This window comes from Rhinoderma darwinii, chromosome 10, assembly GCF_050947455.1.
Source record: "Rhinoderma darwinii isolate aRhiDar2 chromosome 10, aRhiDar2.hap1, whole genome shotgun sequence".
Classification (NCBI taxonomy): Eukaryota; Metazoa; Chordata; class Amphibia; order Anura; family Rhinodermatidae; genus Rhinoderma; species Rhinoderma darwinii.
Window position 1 is genome coordinate 31,175,019 of NC_134696.1, and position 22,628 is coordinate 31,197,646.

Sequence of the window (22,628 nt, forward strand, 5' to 3'; positions counted from 1 at the left end):
GAAGTGTGGCCTTGTCTGAGAGGATACTTCGCTAGGTGGTGTAGTGGGGAGGAGGTTGCTGCATAAGAAAGTTACTTATGCGGCTGAACCAGTTCTCTTTTACAGAACATTATTGCAGATTTCAGCAATATACTTATCACTCAATCAAGTATCACGTTCCGTCACCCCGTAGGTGTTGCTCTATGGGGAAGGGGGAAAGCTGAATGTTGAGCACATAAGCTGTGAGCTCGCTGCTCCACCGGAACACATTTTCACCTCATAAACCATTTTCACCTCGCTGTGTGCTGTGACTGGGGGGCTTAGGGCCAGGGCCGGTTTTAGACAGAGTGTGTTGGCTGCTGGGATTTGTGTGCCAGGGCTGCTTTTTTGTCTCAGTCCGAGCCTGCTGGGTACTATCACATGCGTGAGGCAGTAGGAGGTTGTATGCCCCTCATATGTAGTTCACTAAGGAACGGCATGATTGCCCAAGTGCACAGTCGGCCCCTGTTCTAAATCAGTGACTTCTCATGACGAAAACCCCTTCCATAGGCACTATTAGTGCCTATGGATGTCAAAGAGGGGGCTATGGATCTCCCAAATTACTTTGTAAACGCTGCTTACCAGATAAACTGGTGCTTCATTTAAATATCATTTGTTGTTTCGTATGAATGCTTTTAAAGTGTAAACAAAGGGACGGGCTTCTGTTTTAACCTATCTGTAATTGATTCCAATAGTCAAAGAACAGGGGGGGGGAGTATAAAACTAGGGTTCAAGTGGCAAATATTTATATAAGACCAGGTAAGTTCGTTTTCGGAGACATTTTTTATAAATAAATAAATAAAAATAACAGTCTAAAGTATTCTCAGAGGACACACGCTTCCACAGCCTATATGTAATAGACAATCCACAGTCCCGATTATCTATTACATACAGGCTGTGGAAGTGTGTGTCCTGGAGAATACTTTGGACTGTTTCTTTAGCACCGTTTGAGTGGTAAAGTCTATATGTTTTGTATATTTTTCGGGTGTTAAAGGGAATGTGTTGCCAGAAAAACATGTTTTTTTTTAAAAAATTAAACATTTAGTGTGTGGGTGATTAAACATTGTTCAAATTTTTTTTATTTTTTTCACGAGTCAGGAAATAGTCAGGAAATATTATAAATTAATTCTAATTTATAATACTACCCATTTTTGGTCACTAGATGGAGCTATTCCCAAAATTGCAGCATTGCAACATTGGGTTAAAAGCCCTCGCTCTAGTGAGCTCTCAGCATCCCCCCCTCCTTTATCCTGGCTAGTGCCGGGATAAACGAGGGGTTTGAACGGTGTAACCTCCTACACTGTGTGTCGCCATTTTTTGAGCTAACACACAGTGTAGTAGGTTTACATACAGTAGTAAACACACACAAACACGAACATACATTGAAATCTCTTACCTGCTCCTGCCGCCGCGGCTCCCTCCGGCCCGTCCGCTCCGTCTGCTGCCGCTGGTCCAAGTGCACAAATCCGGAAGCCGCGACCGGAAGTAGTAATATTACTGTCCGGCCGCGACTTCCGGTCCACAGGAAAATGGCGCCGGAAGGCGCCAATTTCGAATTGGACTGTGTGGGAGCGGCGCATGCGCAGTTCCCACACAGACGCCGTACACTGAAGTCAATGGGACGGGAGCCGTTCGCAGTCCCTATGGGACTGTGGCTGCCGTATTCCATGTCTGTATGTGTCGTTAATCGACACAGACAGAAATGGAACAAAAAATGGCAGCCCCCATAGGGAAGAAAAAGTGTAAAAATAAGAAAAAGTAAAACACAAACACACAAATAAATATAAACGTTTTTAATAAAGCACTAACATCTTGAACATATGAAAAATTTTTTGAGTGATGACACTGTTCCTTTAAGTATTTCACCCTTTCTTTGTACCTGCTCCAGTCTAAAACAAATAGAGTGAAAGAGCCAAGAAGTTCTAATATATATATATTAAAGCAAAATAATGGAATCACATTTCCACATCATAGAGGTAGACCATGTGGCTGCTCTGGTGTCCTTGGAGACAGGAGACCGAGCCCTGGATGGTCCCATCCCCTTTGTTACTGGGTGGCAAGAATCAGTGCACAGCTCTTCTCTCCAGAAGATCTGCTCTGTTAGCACGCAAGGGGGTAAGGAATTGCCCCAAGGATCATGGAAAGTGCGGGGAGAGGGAAACAAACACCAGATCCTATTATTCTGGGATGCAAAACCCGGCTTAATAATGTCGGGTCATATTGATTTTTGCTATGGGGCCCTTTCTCTTCTATGTACGCCATTGACACCCATGTAGAAATAACCATGGTATCTGGTACACAAAATTAGGATATGCAGCCTTGTCATGGAAACCATGTGTGGATTAATATTACTGTCTATCCCAATGTCCACATATAAACTTACATATTTGAAACTATTGAAGCCAGGTAGCATGGAAATATTGATCTAAATGGTGATTTCAATCCATAAAATGTCTCCACTACAACACTGCACCCGAAAAAAAATCAGAGTTGGGCATTCAGTTATGAGAATTTCTCAGTAGTGCAGCCTTAGGCTTTGGGCCTGTAACTTCAAGGAATCCTATTAGAGTAGGGTAGAGCCTTTAGGCTGGGTTCACACAGAGTTTTTTGGAGGCGGAAATTTTTTTGGGAAGTTTGAGCCAGATTTTCCTTTCCCTGCACACCAATTTTCGCGGCATTTTTCGCCCGTGGCCATTGAGCGCCGCGGGCATAAAACTCTGCGAAATACGCTTTCTCTGCCTCCCATTGATGTCAATAGGAGGTCAGGGGTGTAAATGCCCGAAGATAGGGCATGTCACTCGCGGGAAAACTGTCACGTAGTGTTCACTAGAGGGCGCACGCGTGCTGGTTCCCGGCCTCAGAACACCTTGAACTATAAAAAGGGTCCTGCCCTTTCGATCCTTGCCTGAGCGTTGTTTGTAATTCCCATGTTAGTCTTGCAAACGATCCCTTAGTGTTACCCTGTCCCCAGTGTTCCCGTGCCCTGCCACCTTTATCCTGTGCTGTGTTATTGCTCCAGAGACTGTTTATTGATTGGATTTGTGTCCTGCTGCTCCTGCTGACGTGTGGCACAACCTGCTGCACCTGCTGTTATCCGCCACATCTGGCACTACCTGCTGCACCTACTGTCATCCGCCACGTCTGGCGCAACCTGCTGCACCTGCTGTCATCTGTCACGTCTGGCGCAACGTGCCACATCCAACTCCATCTGTGCTAAAGCCCCTGCCAATTGTCTGGACTATCTCAGGTACTTTCATGCTACATACTTCTTGTATAGACTTGTGCATTGACTGTGACTTGGCCAGCTGCCTCTCCGCTACGGCGGAACGGCCTAGTGGGTCCACATACCCCTAGATGGTGACAGATTAGTTGATGAAAGTTTTACATAACAGTCATAAGTGTAAATGTTGTAAGGATCTTATCAGAGCTGAACATATTCAAGATTGTAATCATAAATTCAACATGTGCCAAACTCAGATTAAATAACACTGCCATTGAGAAAAAGTAATACAGTCACTTTTGCGGTTATAGTGTGAAGATCATGGGCATGCAACTTACTTTCTATACAGTTGTAGCAGTGTGGCTACAAAAGGCCGGATTTGGGCCCAGAATGTTATAATCAAAAGGAAAGTTACAAGAAAAAGTGTCCTTTCTCCTTATTTATTAGGCAAGAAACCTGGAAAAAGGTCTGGGTTGCTGGAGTGGAAGAGAATAGTAAAAGTTCCACTTCGTCGTCAGCACAGTCCAGGGTTTGGGCTGCCTTAGGAGTCTAATTAGCATTAGTATGTCTCTGGTTATCTGGTTATTTAAGGGCAGGTAATGTCTCACTTTATCACTAAGGCTAGACAATATGTGCCAACCAATACTGGTAACGTAAAAACCAGCGTAGATAGTGCCATACTCTGTGCCCCTTGTAGATGGTGCTCCACACTGCCCCCAGTAGATATTGCCACGTACTGCTCCCTGTAGATATTGCCACGCACCGCTCCCTGTAGATATTGCCACACACTGCTCCCTGTAGATGTTGTTACGCACTGCTCCCTTTAGATATTGCCACGCACTGCTCACTGTAGATATTGCCACACACTGCTCCCTGTAGCTGATGTCACACACTTCTCCCTGTAGATATTGCCACACACTGCTCTCTGTAGATGATGCTCCACACTGCCCCCAGTAGATATTGCCACACACTGCTCCCTGTAGATATTGCCACACACTGCTTCCTGTGGATAGTTCCACATGGCCCCCTGTAGATAGTGCCACAGTGCCCTCTGACGATAATACCACAATGTCCTCTGTAGATAATACCACAATGCCCTCTGTAGATAATACCACAATGCCCTCTGTAGATAGTGCCACACCTCCCTGTAGATAATGCCACACACAACTCCTGTAGATGATGCCACATAGCCCTGTAGATGATGCCACACAGACCCCCCTGTAGATGATGCCACACAGACCCCCTGTAGATGATGCCACACAGACACCCTGTTTATGATTCCACACCCCCCTGTAGATGATGCCACACACCCCATGTAGATGATGCCACACAGACTCCCTGTAGATGATGCCACACTGAACCCCTGTAGATGATGCTACACAGACCCCCTGTAGATGATCCCACACACAGCCCCCCTGTAGATAGTGCCACACACAGCCCCCTGTAGATGATCCCACACACAGCCCCCCTGTAGATAGTGCCACACACAGCCCCCTGTAGATAGTGCCACATACTCCCCCTGTATATAGAGCCAAATACTTCCCCTGTAGATAGTGCTACACACTTCCCCTGTAGATAGTGCCACATACTCCCCCTGTATATAGTGCTACATACTCTCCCTGTAGATAGTGCCACATACTCCCACTGTAGATAGCCTCAACCCCCCCCCTCTATAAGCGGAATTCCCGGCGAGGCGTCGGCAATGCCTTGGCCGGGGATTCCGCTGCAGGAGGAGCCCCTGACTTCATTGTCCTTATAAGGACAGTGACGCAGTGACGTCATCAGTGGCTCCTCTATGAGCGGAATCCCCGGCCTGGTGTCGGCAATGCTCTGATGCCGCTGTCGGAGGTGCCCCTGACGTCACAGCCCTTATATGAACAGCGAAGTCATGGGCTACTCTTGGAGCGCCAGAATCCACTCCGAGAGGAGAGAATGGCAGAGTAGGAAACGGATAGTTTTCTGCTCTGCCATAGTATTCAATTGTATCTGCGTTCTGAGGAAGCAGATACAATTGAATGTAGCAGTTGCCGGGACAAGTCCCGGGACAGTAATTTGCCGAGACTGTCTCTGTAAATTCGTGACAGTCCCGGCAAATTCGGGACAGTTGGCAAGTATGAATTTGATGTGCCAGCAGTTGTACTTCAACAAGATTGTTCTTGTAGCGCTTCCGCTAATTAAGGAGTAATAGGTAATTGCACCTTACACTTTAATCTGTTAAAAGACACAAATGACCCTAAATATAACAATATAAAATATTATTACACCGCAGGATCTATTTATATTGTAGCTGTTACTGTTTACTATAGTGAGTTTTGGCAGCATCCCCAGTGAGAAAAAAAAGCCTATAAAACAGATTTGATAACATGACCAAAGGTTCAGAACAAAGTCTCTTTCCATTTCTACAGTATTGGACCGAGGAGTGCAAGGCAAGTGTTCAGGGGCAGCAGCACTGATGGCAGAGGAATCAGAATATGAGGATTCTGTGGAGCCCGTGGAGAGGAAAGGGGTAAGTGATGATACATAATATTATTCAGACGAACGTTATATACGTCCGTGCAACGCGCGTGATTTTCACGCGCGTCGCACGGACCTATATTAGTCTATGGGGCCGTGCAGACAGTTGCGTGATTTTTACGCACCGTGAGTCCGCTGCGAAAAAGTCACGACATGTCCGTTCTTTGTGCATATTTCGCGCATCACGCACCCATTGCAGTCGCACCACACGGAAGCCCTTCCATGGGACGAGCGTGATTCGCGCAACAGCTGTCAAACTTTTCTGTTTACAATCATCCAAACGGAGTGTCATAATGATGGCGGCTGCGCGAAAATCATGCAGCCGCGCATCATACGGGGCTGACACACGGAGCTGTTAAGTGCCTTTTGCGCACGCAAAACGCCGCGTTTTTTGCGTGCGAAAAACGCACACACTCGTGTGAATCCGGCCTAAGATTGTGTTTAGGAGATTGTCTCAATATGACACCTCCTATTTAGATTGAAGCCGGCCCAGCGATCAGCTGTTCTCGCCAAGGGAAGCTGCGGCTGGCCATACAGGGTAAAATCTAGTATTACATGATGGACATTCAAATAAATGGCCGACCATGTAATACATAGACAGGTTGGGTCCACGAGAGCTTCTCCCTGTTAGCGGATGTGCTACCTGACTAATACAGAGAAGTCTTTGGCGGGGTGCACCCCTCTATGACATCCCAGTAATAACCCCTTTAAATGGGCCAGTAGTTTTTTTAAGTTTATGTTTGATCAGTGACTACTCTCTATATTATTGTAACATTCTGCTTTCTATTTGGTTGACAGAAGCTGACATCAACACTTCTTCTTGTGACCCTGGTGTCCACCATTGGATCCTCTTTCCAGTATGGATATAATGTGGCTTCAGTAAACTCTCCTGCTCCTGTGAGTGCCATCGATGTCTTTATCTGGAATACTCTTTAAATATAGCAGCATAACTATAGCTGGTGCATAAATAGGCCCTGTTCGCATGGTGTGTTTTTGACGCGCATTTTGGTATGTTTTACACGCCGAAATACACGTTAAAAAGGGCTTGATTTAAGCTTCCCATTGCCATCAATGGGAAAGCGTGCCGTTATTGCATACAACGCACTTTATTTAAGCGAACGTATTTTAAGTATGTATCGTGTAAAAAAAAAAGCATCATGTAAATTCTTGCCACTTAAAAAAGCGCCGAAAACGCTCCAAATGATCCCATAAATTCAATGGGAGTACTAATTACGCTCCAAAAAACATGCAAAAAGTGAACACAAAAAGCATCAAAAGGTTGTGTTTTTTTTAAAAAAGCGCTTCACAAAAACGCTAGCATATTTGATAAGTTTACACATTGGGTTTTTTTCGGCGCCATGTAGACATGCCGAGTAGGTAATCTCATTCATAAATATAAGTAAAACGTACGCAGAAGAAACAATAGGGCTTATAGCAAAGCTCAGAATGGACACCGCTAAGAGGTCTGCCAAAAGTACTAAGTCTTTATTACACTCAATGTCCACTATTCTATTTTAAGCTCCAAAATTCTGTGCCGAACAATTTCAGAATTTGCAGTTAGGTCCAGAATTATTTGGACAGTCACACAAGTTTAGGCATTTTAGCTGTTTACCAAAACATATTGAATATACAGTTATATAATCAATATGGGCTTAAAGTGCAGACTCTCAGCTTTAATTTGAGGGTATTCACATCCTAATTTGAGGAGGGGTGTAGCTGCCTCTTTTTCAAAGGACCAAAGGTAATTGGACAATTATCTCAAAAGCTATTTAATGGGCTGCATGGGCTATTCCCTTGTTAATCCATCATCAATTAAGCAGGTAAAAGGTCTGGAGTTGACTCCAGGTGTGGCATTTGCATTTGGAAGCTGTTGATGTACCCACAACATGAAGTCAAAGGAGCTCTCAATGCAAGTGAAACAGACCATCGTTAGGCTGAAAAAAATTAAGAACTCCATCAGAGAGAGAGCACAAATGTTAGGAGTGGCCAAATCAACAGTTTGGTACATTCTTGAAAAAAAAAAAAAGAGCGCACTGGTGATCTCGTGAACCACAAAAAGGCCTGGACGTCCACAGAAGACAACAGTGGTGGATGATCGCAGAATCCTTTCCATGGTGAAGAAAAACCCCTTCACAACATCTACCCAAATGAAGAACACTCTCCTGGAAGTAGGTGTATCAGTATGTAAGTCTACCATAAAGAGAAGACTTCATGAGAGCAAATACAGAGGGTTCACCACAAGGTGCAAACCATTAATCAGCCTCAAAAATAGAAAGGCCAGATTAGACTTTGCCAAACAACATGTAAAGAAGCCGCCCAGTTCTGGAACAGCATGAAACTAAGATCAACCTGTACCAGAATGATGGGAGGAAGAAAGTATGGAGAAGGCTTGGAACGGCTCAGGATCCAAAGCACACCACATCCTCTGTAAAACATGGTGGGGGCAGGGTGATGGCATGGTGGAGGCAGTGTGATGGCATGGGCATGCATTGCTGCCAAGGGCACTGGGTGACTAGTGTTTATTGATGATGTGACTGAAGACAGAAGCAGCTGGATGAATTCTGAAGTGTTCAGGGATTTACTTTATGCTCAGATTCAACCAAATGCCGTAAGGTTGATTGGACGTCGCTTCACAGTACGGAGGGACAATGACCCAAAACATACTGCGAGAGCAACCCAGGAGTTTTTAAGGCAAAGAAGTAGAATATTCTGCAATGGCCAAGTCAATCCCCAGATCTCAACCCGATGGAGCTGCATTTCACTTGCTTAAGACAAAACAAATGAAGACGGCGGCAGTAAAGGCCGGGCAAACATCACAAAGGAGGAAACCCAGCGTGTGGTGATGTCCACGGGTTCCAGACTTCAGGCCGTCATTGCCTGCAAAGGATTCTCTACAAAGTATTTAAAAAAAAACATTTTATTTGTGGTAATGTTAATTTGTTCAATTACTTTTGAGCCCCTGAAATGAGGCGGCTGTGCAGAAAAATGGTGGCAATTCCTAAATGTTTCACAGGAAATTTTTGTTCAACCCCTTGAATTAAACCTGAAAGTCTAGACTTTCATTTCAAAGCCAATGTGGTGGCGTGCAGAGCCCAAATCATGAAGATTGTGTCACTGTCCAAATAATTCCTGGACCGAACTGTATTTGTATTTCTGACTTGATAAATTATATCAATCTTACTCCCTGCAGCCACCACTAGGGGGAGCTAAAAGCATGTGGATTTATACAGCAAGTTTCAAACTCAATGGGAGCAGTATAAATCTGTATGCATTGCACTCCCCCCTGATCTGCCTCTTTGGTGGGTCTCTACTGGCATCAGGAGCTTATTAGAGCTTAGAATATCAGCGGTTATATGGCATCCCCTCTACAGTATATAGAATGGATATTATTTTGGGGAATAAAATACACCCACCGTCCTCTTTATTTATCTGTTAAAATTCTCTGATCTTGCATGCAATGCTCTCAATACCATTCTCAATCAGCATAGAAACTGTAAATAGTCCAAACAAATTGTCAAATCTCCCTGTGGTACAGAACGTCTCGGTAACTCTCCATCAAGTTATGTAATTATCAGAAAGCTCATCGCAACAGGCCAAATATTGAACCACGTGGATATAATATTGTATATCTGACATTTACAAGTTGACCTACTGTCTGTATGTCCCCGGTGTTATATAAACTGCAGAGCATGAGCACCCTCTAGTGGATATTTTGAAAATAATCTTTTATGTGTATGTATCACAACTTTTCTATTTTTTCCTTTTCTTAGTTTATGCAAAACTTCTATAATCAAACTTACCTCGAACGTTATGATTCCCCACTCAGTAAAGACTTAGACACTATACTGTGGTCTCTTACTGTCTCTTTATATCCACTGGGTGGATTCTTTGGATCTTTATTGGTGGGGCCTTTGGTCACCAAGATTGGCAGGTAAGCGGATAATGAATGCAATAAGTAACCTGTTGAGAAAATTTGCATTGAACATCAGGTCATTTTTGGTCCACCCAACTTTTAGAGATGGTCAAGAGGGACAGTTATATGTGGCATGCTGTGTATACAATTACAATCAAATACCACACTGCCACTATAACATTGTCAGGCACAGTGTCCCATAATAGAGCCAGCCACAATACACCTGTAACAGTGACAGAGTATGGGAAAGCTGGGTGACACCCCCTGAGGGATTTATATATATATATACAGTGGAGGAAATAAGTATTTGATCCCTTGCTGATTTTGTAAGTTTGCCCACTGTCAAAGTCATGAACAGTCTAGAATTTTTAGGCTAGGTTAATTTTACCAGTGAGAGATAGATTATATATAAAAAAAAAAGAAAAGAAAATCACATTGTCAAAATTATATATATTTATTTGCATTGTGCACAGAGAAATAAGTATTTGATCCCCTACCAACCATTAAGAGTTCAGCCTCCTCCAGACCAGTTACACGCTCCAAATCAACTTGGTGCCTGCATTAAAGACAGCTGTCTTACATGGTCACCTGTATAAAAGACTCCTGTCCACAGACTCAATTAATCAGTCTGACTCTAACCTCTACAACATGGGCAAGATCAAAGAGCTTTCTAATGATGTCAGGGACAAGATCATAGACCTGCACAAGGCTGGAATGGGCTACAAAACCATAAGTAAGACGCTGGGTGAGAAGGAGACAACTGTTGGTGCAATAGTAAGAAAATGGAAGACATACAAAATGACTGTCAATCGACATCGATCTGGGGCTCCATGCAAAATCTCACCTCGTGGGGTATCCTTGATCCTGAGGAAGGTGAGAGCTCAGCTGAAAACTACACGGGGGAACTTGTTAATGATCTCAAGGCAGCTGGGACCACAGTCACCAAGAAAACCATTGGTAACACATTACGCCGTAATGGATTAAAATCCTGCAGTGCCCGCAAGGTCCCCCTGCTCAAGAAGGCACATGTACAGGCCCGTCTAAAGTTTGCAAATGAACATCTGGATGATTCTGAGAGTGATTGGGAGAAGGTGCTGTGGTCAGATGAGACTAAAATTGAGCTCTTTGGCATTAACTTAACTCGCCGTGTTTGGAGGAAGAGAAATGCTGCCTATGACCCAAAGAACACCGTCCCCACTGTCAAGCATGGAGGTGGAAACATTATGTTTTGGTGGTGTTTCTCTGCTAAGGGCACAGGACTACTTCACCGCATCAATGGGAGAATGGATGAAGCCATGTACCGTCAAATCCTGAGTGACAACCTCCTTCCCTCCACCAGGACATTAAAAATGGCTCGTGGCTGGGTCTTCCAGCACGACAATGACCCGAAACATACAGCCAAGGCAACAAAGGAGTGGCTCAAAAAGAAGCACATTAAGGTCATGGAGTGGCCTAGCCAGTCTCCAGACCTTAATCCCATCGAAAACTTATGGAGGGAGCTGAAGATCCGAGTTGCCAAGCGACAGCCTCCAAATCTTAATGATTTACAGATGATCTGCAAAGAGGAGTGGGCCAAAATTCCATCTAACATGTGTGCAAACCTCATCATCAACTACAAAAAACGTCTGACTGCTGTGCTTGCCAACAAGGGTTTTGCCACCAAGTATTAAGTCTTGTTTGCCAAAGGGATCAAATACTTATTTCTCTGTGCACAATGCAAATAAATATATATAATTTTGACAAAGTGTTTTTTGTTTTTTTTTATATATAATCTATCTCTCACTGGTAAAATTAACCTACCCTAAAAATTCTAGACTGTTCATGTCTTTGACAGTGGGCAAACTTACAAAATCAGCAAGGGATCAAATACTTATTTCCTTCACTGTATATATATATATATATATATATATATATATATATGTATGTGTGTGTATATATATATATATATACATATATATATATATATATATATATATATATATATATATATATAAATAAATAAAAGTTGTTACCTAGCTTTCAATGGAATTCTTTATAAATTGAGAGAATAAGGCTTATATTTACCTTATATTTTCTTAATAGAAAGACGATTTTAATGCTTTGTGGTGAGTCATACGTGACATATTAATGCTTCTGACTATTCTAAAATTAGATAACTTAAATGGATTGTCTGAGATTAGAGAAAAAAGGGTCTGTTTTTTTCCCCCAAAAACAGTGCCACTTTTGTCTATGGGCTGTGCCTGGTATTGCAGCTCAGCTCTATTCTATGGCTAAGCTGCAATTTGAATCTGTATACAAAATATTAGATATCAGGGCAACCATAGGATCAGTTAGATGAGGACAACAACTTAATTAGTTAATTGTCAGACCCCAATAGTAGTAACTCATTAAAGAATGGGAATACTTTTTATGTATGTTTAAAATAACACATGTGTGTGTTCATACATGAGGAACCATGGATCTGCCATGTCTAAAGTTGGGATCTTTAATGTAGATATCTCATGAATATATTGTCTGTCTTCTTCAGAAAAGGCACTCTACTTGTGAACAACATCTTTTCCATTGTCCCAGCTATTTTAATGGGAACCAGTGTCCTGGCCAAGTCCTTTGAAGTCATCATTGCCAGCCGGTTGGTAATTGGCATCTGTGCTGGTAAGAAATTGATGACAAATAAAGATATAAGACTGTACTGTGGTAATTCGGTTGTCTTAACATGACAATCCCTTTCATCGGGGGAAGCTCCACCTGGTCACACATTTCAGGGAAATGTAGCATTACATGGCTGCCAATCATATGAATGGGCGTCTATGTAGTACATGAACGGGCTGAGTCAGCCGGCTCTCTGATCTGGCTAATAGAGGGGGTCCTGAGCAGGGAACCCCCCTTGTATGATGTCCACATGGCCTTATAGGTCATATGGACAACGGTTGTCCTAAGTATGAGATCATCTGTGCTGAACCTACATTTACTGTATTTAAGGGAATTGCACAAACAATAATTCCATAATATATGCCTATATGTTAAAAGGGTTGCCAGGCATGGGGCGGTTTTTCATACTGATGATCGTTGGGGGCCCGACACCCAGACCCCGTGCCGATCAGCTGTTCCAGCTGCCTCCGTGCGCCAGAAGCTAGACAGGGTTGGTGCCGGAAGCAGATGGGTCCGACCACTACATGGCTGAGTTCACACGGGGCGGATACGCTGCGTAATAGCACGCAGCGTATCCGCCCTATGTGCCGCAGGGAGTTCCAGGCAAAAAAGCGCACCAAACTGTGGTGCATTTTTTCGCCCGGAATGACCGCTGCGGAAAACTGCAGCACTTAGCTGGCCTGGTAGCAGGCCTGCCTCCTGGGATGATATTTCATCCCAGTAGACCGCTGCAGCCTGTGATTGGCTGCAGCGGTGGTCACATGGGGTGAAGTGTGATCCCAGGAGGCTGGCCCTCTGACGTCATCCAGGCCGGCCTCCTGGGATGATGTTTCATCCCATGTGACCGCCGCTACCGCCTGTGATTGGCTGCAGCGGTCACATGGGATGAAACGTCATCCCAGGAGGCCGCGCTGGAGGGAGTAACTCAGACTTCTGGGTAAGTATGAGTTTTTGTTTATTTCTGAGTTGGGTTTTTTGCGGCAGGATCGCTGCGAACCAGCCACAAAAAAACGCAACAACTGCTATTTGTTGCGGGATTTACCTCCCCATTGAATTCAATAGGGAAATCCCGCAACAAATAAGCAGCGTTTACGCAAATACAATTGACATGCTGCGGAATGAAATTCCGCACCACAGGTCAACTTCTGAGTGTTTTTTCTGCTCAGTATTTACGCAGCATGTGGATGAGATTTGTTTTATCTCAACCACTTTGCTGCTACTGTATTTGCTGTGGATTTGCTGCAACGAATTTCATTGCGGAAAAAACGCAGTATTTACGCAACGTGTGAAATTACCCTATAAGTGAATAGGAGCAGAGCTGCAGCACGACCACTATACAGTGTACAGAGCCTTCTTCTTCCACCACAGACCACTGCATAACATCCGGTGCTTGGAGGCAGCTGGGACAGCTGATCAGTGCAGGGTCCGGGTGTTGGACCCCTACGATCATATACTGATTACCTATTCTGTGGATAGGTCATCAGCATGAAAAACCGCCCCGTGCCCGGACAACCCCTTTAATTAATTTCTTTCCAAGTGGAATAGATCCAATAATAAGGAGAAGCCACAAAGAGTCTTACAAGTCGTCAGTTATTCCAGGTCCTACTAATATTTCTATATTTATATTTGTCCTTTTAAATACAGCTCTTCATATCTGTCCCTCATATCGCAATACGTTTATAAGATCTAAATTACTTCTTATTCCACAGGTCTATCCTCCAATGTTGTCCCAATGTACCTTGGAGAGATGTCCCCCAAAAATCTCAGAGGAGGTATTGGTGTGATGCCCCAACTGTTGATCACAATTGGTATTGTTATGGCACAGATCTTTGGAATCCGCATCATCCTTGGAAATCCAGATGGTGAGAACTGCTAGAATTAAGAAACTTTCACTGCTGTGTTTCACGTTGCTGGGACGTGTTACTCTATAAGGTCCTCCTGTAACATGGGGGATCGGATTTTAGAGGGTACTCCAGTTTTAATTTTTTCAAGACATAATCTGCTTTGGATGGTGATCCTGCTGCATTACCCCATTGTGCTTGACCTTCAGGTAACTGACTAATAACTGGACATTGTAATGTCATTCTTCATTACTCTTCTACTGTTCTGCGGCAGGTTGGCCCATACTGCTAGCACTGACGGGAATCCCTGCTGTGGTGCAACTGATTTTTCTGCCCTTCTTTCCTGAAAGCCCAAGATACACCTTGCTGCAGAAAGGAAAAGAGGAGAAGGCCAAGAAGGGTAAGTATTATTTAAAGCATACAGACATCCAAATTGCAGTGAGCAGTAACTTGGCGTCTGCCACTTGTATGATGAATATTTTTGGTAAATGTGGCACACATTGTTTGACCTTCGAGTCAGGCTCCCTTTTTCAGACATTTGCAAGAGTCAGAAGAAGTGGTCAGGTGTGGGGGTTGCTTCAGAAATATGTAGATCAGCTTGAATAGCAATTATTTCAATTCAATTATGCCAGTAAAATGGCACAATTGCATAAATATGCCACTTTAGGTGGTGTTATACAATAAAAAACAACTAAAAACTGTACAATATAGCAACATAACTGCCCTCTGCTGTCTGTAAGTGGTATTACAACACCTGCTTTTCCAACGGTCATTGTAGATTATAGCATGTTACAAATTGAGTTTTGGGCAACCCTATGATCCTGCCAATGGGTTTTAGGGGTTCCCCAAGAATAACAATGATATTGCCAAACGGGGAAGGTGGTGTCTGTGTCATCTTCACAATAGTGTCGCGTGTCCCCATGGAAGGCTTCTGTGTAAAATTCTCGGGAGAAGAACTGCGACACGCACCCTGACACTATGCACCAAGCTGAACAGGGTGCACACTTTGCAATAATCAAGTTGTTGTGACCAAATCTTTAAGAGCATAATCTGAGCGACATATTTTGTCCTGCTACTTCTACAACCAAAGATGCATGTCTTCTCTTTATACAGAATTGCTGTCTTTTGGTCACCTCGTCTCCCACAAAAAATGGAATAGAAAGTGATCAAAAAGTCGTATGTACCTCAAAATAGTATCAATAAAAACTACAGCTCACACTTAAAAAAAATAAGCCTGCAGACCGCTCAATCGACAGGAAAAATAATAATAATAGCTCGCTCAGCCCCTTGAGCCCACCCCATAATTCCCCTTAATGGCTGTCACGTACTAGTACGTGACATGTCGTTAAGGGGTTAAAGAAACACTCCGGCAAAACTGATACACTGTGTTATGATTAGTGCAGGACCTGAGGGGGCGGAGCATGACACAGGGATTCATAGAACACCAGTCATACACAATCCGTTAAAGTGTTTGTATAACTTTAAACAGAAAGCGAAAAAAGAAAATGGTTCCAAAATAAGGTCTGTAGTTTATTTAGGACACCACGCACTTTTTATAGTTTGAGATCCACTACTGTAAAGCAATAGTTGAGGGGTGAAAAGGTTTAGAAGACACTTCCATTCATCAGGGATCTTTAAAGCTGATGATTGTTTTCTTCCTCCAAGCACTGCAGCGTTTGAGAGGTTGGGATGATGTGGATGGCGAAATAAAGGAAATATACCAAGAAGACCAATCAGAGAAGGCAGAAGGACGCCTGTCAGTCGGGAACCTGTGCACTTTTCGTCCACTTCGCTGGCAGCTTATCTCCATTATTGTCATGAACATGGGACAACAGTTGTCAGGGATAAACGCGGTGAGCTGAAGTGCAATTATGTTTTAGCCTTTTATAGAATTCGGTATAACTAAGTAATGACTATTGCTACGCAGTCATTGCCTATTATTATTATTATTATTATTATTATTATTATATTATTATAATATTATTATTGGGATCAATCCAATACTATTAGTTTGTCCAGGCTACGAGCAATCCTGACAGGAAATCTGATATACTAAATAAGGAACAAACAAGGACAGAAATCCATCTTTTTCAGCTTCTATCAGTACAATATTGCAGAAAGTTTGGCTCTGTTGCCAAACTATAATAATAAGTTTATTATATAATTGTATTTATTTTATTTTATATTACATGTCAATGGAAATGTCATGTCTGTAAATAATATATGTATAAACATCACATTCTAATGTCAGAACTGCCGATTTTACAGAGATGAGTGCATAGTTGCCAACATTTGAATTTTATTTCCAGGGACACTTAGGGTGTGGTGTCTTTGATGGGTGTGTCTCATGGGGGCGTGTCTTGTCTGGTTGGTGTGGCGACTGGGACACACCCAATTTCTGTATAAAAAAAAATCAGTATAAAAAACAAAATTTCTGCACTAGTTTGGTTGACAACTACTATGGTGGCCGGTATGTCTCTGGTTATCTGGTTGTTTACAGTCAGGTGATGTCTCACTTTATCACTAAGGCTAGGCAATATGTGCCGACCACTACTGGTAGCATAGATAGTGCCACACTCAGTGCCCCTTGTATATTGTGCTCCACACTGCCCCTAGTAGATATTGCCACACACTGCTCCCTGTAGATATTGCCACACACTGCTTCCTGTAAATATTGCCACACACTGCTCCCTGTAGATGATTCCGCATGCGCCCCTGTAGATAGTTCCACATGCCCCCTGTAGATAGTGCCACACAGTCCCCCTGAGATGCCATACAGACCCTCTGTAGATGATGCCAAACACACCCCCTGTAGATTATGCCACACACCCCCTGTAGATGATGCCACACACCCCCTGTAGATGATGCCACACAGCCACCCTGTAGATGATGCCACACACAGCCCCCCTGTAGATGGTGCTGCCACACACCTCCCTGTAGATAGGGCCACATACTCCCTCTGTAGATAGTGCCACATACTCCCCTTGTAGATAATGCCACTCCCCCTGTAGAGAGAGCCATTGTGGCTCCCTATATGAGTGGAATCCCTGGCCAGGTGTTGGCAATGCTCTGGCCTGGGATTCTGCTGCAGGAGGTGCCCCTGACGTCACTGCCCTTATATGGACAGTGAAGTCATGGGCTCACTCTATGAGAGGAATCCCCGGCAAGGCGTCGGCAGCGCTTTGGCCGTGGATACCGGCACTCACTGTCCATATAAGGGCAGTGACGTCAGTGGCACCTCCTGCAGCGGAATCCCCGGCCAGGGTGTCGGCAATGCTTTGGCCAGGGATTTCGCTCCAGGAGGAGTGAATGGCAGAGCAGGAAGCGGATAGTTTCCTGCTCTGCCATAGTATTAAATTCTATTTGCATCCTGAGGTCGCAGATACAATTGAATGTAGCAGTTGCCGGGACAAGTCCCAAGACAGTAATTTGCCAGGACTGTCTCTGTAAATTTAGGATGGTCCCGGCAAATTCGGGACAGTTGGCAAGTACGTGAGTGGTTCTACATAGGTATCGCCAGGACCTGTTGGAGGAGATCCTGTCTCAGCCTGATCTCACAAGTTCACGCTGTGCTGTGAAACAAGCTGCACATGAATGAAGAGAAGTGTATGATGTGGATTGGTCAGCATCATACACTTTTCTTTACAACGCCCACGTGGTGAAAAGAAAAAAAACGCCCAGTTTGGGATTTAGAACAAATTAGCATAAAACTAAAAATGATCAACTGTTTTTATCTACATTAGTCCTTGTTTGAATGTGTATGGTCTTCCATCTTGTACAGGTCTATTACTATGCAGATACTATATACTCACAAGCTGGAGTTGAAGATGAAATAGTTCAGTATGTAACAGTGGCCACAGGATCTGTCAATGTTGTGATGACTTTGGCTGCGGTGAGTCCAATTCATTACTGGTCAGAGGCTAGCCCAAGACAAGGTCAAGTATTTGAGAATTAGCCATCCCTGCTATATAACATGCTCCATTCTTTTATTGCTATTGTTTTTCTCAATACATTTTAATAGTCATATACATACTAATATCCCATATATTTTTCAAGTTTTTCTCACCTTTCTTCAGATTTTTATTGTTGACTCTTGGGGGAGAAGATTACTACTGCTCCTAGGCTTTGGGATATGCTGCACTGCTTGTGTTGTTTTGACTATTGCACTTGTGTTTCAGGTAGGGAAGTTGTGTCTTTTTTTATGAGAATCCCTTTGATATTTGCAAAATTTAGATATCGCTTTGATTTAGTTGTATCTATAGGTTACAGATTTTTATTGGTTACTGTAAAGTGTGCCTTACGGCTTTGTCTATATCATCAAAATTGGCTGTATTTGTAATATGTAGACTAATATCTCTTTTTTTTCAGACCACCGTGTCCTGGATGCCTTACCTAAGCATTGCCTGTATCTTCATCTATGTTATAGGTCATGCCATAGGACCAAGTGAGTAGATGGAATTTTGATTGGAATCCATGAATACAGTTTAAGCATTAAAGTGATAAAAAAAACTAAGGTAACCCTTAAAAAATTATAAATACATTAGAATATACATGGTGGTCTAACACTTAATCTGGAGCATGAGGGTGATGGTTTGTCCATCTAGCCATTTTTTCAGACTGATACATGTTAGGTTATTACAAGTTTTTTCCAGTAGGTCTGCAAGACATACAGATGGTAAAGCCTTAGGTAGGTATCATTACTTCTTAATGATACCTACCAAAGGCTACCCCAAATTATAAATAGTTCTATGTTCAGAATGTGAAATTACTGGACCATTTTGTAATATCATGCTTCTTTGGCATTGATACTATTTTTGTTGGATTATAAAGAATTCTATTCCCAGTGCCTTATAGGCTGCAGGACGCCGAAACAAATGAATGTGGCTGTTGCTAGCAACGGGGCCCCCTCCAGTGCTAGTGACTCCACCGGGGACGAGGGGACCCGTGCTGCCCGGCCAATAAATGTTATGGGGCGGACGGCCACGGGGCCCCTGGGAGCCTTGGGCCCCAGGCGGCCGCCGAACCACCCTAACAATGATCCGCCACTGGGTCACGAGATTCTCTTCTACTAACCAATGAGTGAGCAGAGAATCTTGTGAAGGCGCACACAGACTGATCTGTCCGGCTGGGTATGATGAGATATGTAGGCGATGAGGTCACGTGTTAACAGCGGCGGCACCATGATACTTGATCAGGAGAGCACATCGCTGTTGGAGCTGTTGGAGAGAAAATCAAGCTAAGAAGGAATAGAAGAACAGTCACACATGTTGGATTAGAGAGGTTACAGGTGAATAATAAGTTATTTGCGTCTTTTGGAAAAAGAGCCGGTAACCAGAATAGCCCGTCATTCTACAGTAGAAGGCACAGCTGCTCGTACGAGATGAGCCCCTGTGCCTATGTAAACAATCAAGGAGACATGGCCCTTGTAGTATAGGCCATCAATGTCATGTCCTGGAGAACTTTTCTAATATTTGCATCTTACATTTTCCAAAGGACCTCTGATAAATGAGAGGTGGAACCTGGTTGTTTGCTATGACCAACTGTTCCGCATATCCGTTGCGCTAGTTTGTCTTAATATTAATGGGGTTGACCAGTTTGGAAAACCTATTTCCATATAACCTATTAGCCATTGATTTGAATGGACACTGTGTAATGTTTCATATCCCCTGTGGTGGCGCTGCAGGGACATTGATCACTTATTGCTAAGTTCCTCACAGATAACAGGTGATTGCTGCGGGTCCCAGCAGCAGGACACTTTGCGATCTGCTTATTGTCAAGGGACCCTTGTAACAAGTAGGGATTTTCCAAATTGGAGAACCCCCCTTAAAGGGAACCTGTCACCAGCATTTCACCTATTGAACTTTACTAATCCCTCACTGGCCGCTGCTATCAAAAGTTCATTGCCGTTATCCCCTCTCCTAAACTCCTCTTCCGACTGTAAATAATGGTCTGCAAACATTTTGCGCCTTTTATCGTAATAATCCGGTGTCCCTTTGTGCGCATACACCAGAAGAGGACATCAATGCACAAGCGTGGGATACTGTGTGCTGGGGGAAGGCGAGGAGCTGTCAATGAAAAGTAGGGAGGCTGTGAAAACTCGGAAAGACTTGAGGAATGAAGATTTGACTATTTCAAACGAAGATTTGACTCTTTTCAAATGAAGATGACTCTTTTCTGCTCATTAGCATACGGTGTGGGAACACTAAAAAGCTAAATACTAAAGCTACAGAGCCGACTAAGAAGATAATTATAGGTTATATAGAAATGATTTTTCACCCACTTCCACCAGGTAATGCTGGATTAATAGGTGAAATGCTGGTGACAGGTTCCCTTTAATAATGTCACAGATTTATATATGTATTTTTTGTCTGCCTTCAGGTTCCATTCCCTATGTTATCACCACTGAGATGTTTCGCCAAGCCTCGCGCCCTGCAGCCTTTATGGTAGCTGGCAGCGTACACTGGTTATGTAACTTCATTGTTGGACTCATTTTTGAGTATCTAAGGGTAAGAGTTCTGCTTAGCAACAATTATTAAAAAGTATAAAATCCCTCTAGTGGAATTTTTACTTCATTGATAGCTTATGTAAAAATCACTCTTCACCTGTCATTTTATGTTTTTTTGCAGAAAGGATTAGGCTCCTACTGTTTCGTTCTTTTTGCTGCCATCTGTCTAGCGACTTTCCTCTTCATATTTTTTGTGGTTCCTGAAACTAAGGGTAAAACATTCCTGGAGATCAGTCAGTTAATGGCAAAGAGAAATGGACTTGAGGAGACAACTGACTCCAAGGAATTCCAGGATCTTAACACATCAATGAAGGACACCAAACTGGATAAACCAGACAATGTCATTATCACACCACTGTGATCCTCTGCTCTTCCATGTATGGCATTTTTTATGCCCCTTGGATTAATACATTGATATAAAAAATAGTAACCAACCTTTTTATAAATAGTTTTAAACATAGTAGAATGTTGTTTGCTTTATTTCTATATGACCAGTAAAAAAAACAGATGTGAGAAATTGTCAGTGTTGATTTAGTAAGGCTCTTTTCACATCAAGTCAGAACCCTATGTCGGAGATATGCGTCAAGAGAGTTTTCTGACATATACCTTCGACAGAAGGCTGCGACGTATACCAGTGGGATACGTCGCCCATGATACCCCATTTTAGAAATCGTATAGCATGCGGTATACATTTTTTTACTGTATACCTTTTTATGGAATAGTGTAGTCTACTACAAAAATCCATTCTGCAAAAACACAATGGGGGCCTGTGGATACATTCTGCATATGCTCCGGGATGTGATGTCAACAGAGCCTAAGTTTTTTACCACTTGTAGAATTCTGATATAGTAATAAAATATGTTTTTGATTTGTGTTTTTTAAGCCATTTGCGCTAGTTCTTGCTTCACAACCAAAACAGCTCTATGAAACCAATGCAACACAGTAGTGAAACAGTACAAGCCTCAGATCTCATGCCCACGACCGTGCTTTATCCGCAAAAATGCGGATAAATGGCGGACCCATTATTTTCTATGGCCCAATGCACACGACTGTAGTTTACATAGATCGGTGTGGGGGATGTAAATCCGGACCGCAATAACTCAGGACATGTAATTCTACAGTCCAGATTTGAGGATTTACCAATACTGGTGCATTGTTGTGGAGCCGTGAGACCTGATGACACACGGATGCACAACAAGGGCTTTTTGCTGATTGATGGACTCCAGCAGACCTATGGACCACAACAGATCCGTGGTTTTGCAGACCACAAAACCAATGCGGTCATGTGCATGAGGCCTTAGACTTATACAACGCAATTTTTTTATCAGATTTGTTGTCTCAACAGGGTCGTAATCATGGAGTAAAGGGGTTGTGGAGATCTCTCTGCCCCCATATGAGGAGACCACAGCTAGTGATCGTTGGGTAACAGATTTTTCATTGGAACCCAGCAGCTTCAAGTTTACTCCTCTGTGTCTTAAGGGTATGTTCACACTACAGCGTCCAAAACGGCCGAAATTACGGGGCTGTTTTCAGGAGAAAACAGCCCCGTCATTTCAGCCGTAACGGCATGTGCAGGCGCTTGAACGCCGCGTCCATTACGGACGTAATTGGCGCTGCTTTTCATTGGAGTCAATGAATAACGGCTCCAATTACGCCCCAAGAAGTGACAGGTCACTTCTTTGACGCGGGCGTCTATTTACGCGCCGTCTTTTGACAGCGGCGCGTAAATATATGCCTTGTGTGAACAGACAAACGTCAGCCCATTGCTTTCAATGGGCAGATGTTTGTCAACGCATTCAAGCCGTAATTTCGGACATAATTCGGAGGTTAATACGCCCGAATTACGTCCGTAATTAGTGTGTGTGAACATACCCTAACAATTACCATATTACAACAAAATTAACTTTTATATTAAGAATCAATCCTAAATTAACTACAGTAAATAATTGGAAGTGAGAAGTAAGATTA

At 43.2% G+C, this 22,628-nt stretch overlaps 1 protein-coding gene across 2 annotated transcripts; it reads left to right on the plus strand.

Moving 5' to 3' along the window:
* Positions 1-5,643: 5,643 nt before the first annotated feature.
* On the plus strand, positions 5,644-21,542 carry LOC142661944 (solute carrier family 2, facilitated glucose transporter member 5-like). Of its 2 annotated transcripts, XM_075839688.1 has the most exons (12): positions 5,644-5,744; positions 6,551-6,649; positions 9,523-9,683; positions 12,193-12,317; positions 14,024-14,176; positions 14,430-14,555; positions 15,821-16,008; positions 17,937-18,047; positions 18,232-18,333; positions 18,524-18,599; positions 20,534-20,661; positions 20,782-21,542. In XM_075839688.1, the coding sequence occupies exons 1-12, from the start codon at positions 5,691-5,693 to the stop codon at positions 21,019-21,021; spliced, it is 1,563 nt and encodes a 520-aa protein (XP_075695803.1). In that variant the 5' UTR covers positions 5,644-5,690; the 3' UTR covers positions 21,022-21,542. The 2 variants fall into 2 exon arrangements, with proteins under 2 accessions (XP_075695803.1, XP_075695804.1); XM_075839689.1 differs by lacking the exon at positions 18,232-18,333.
* Positions 21,543-22,628: the final 1,086 nt, after the last annotated feature.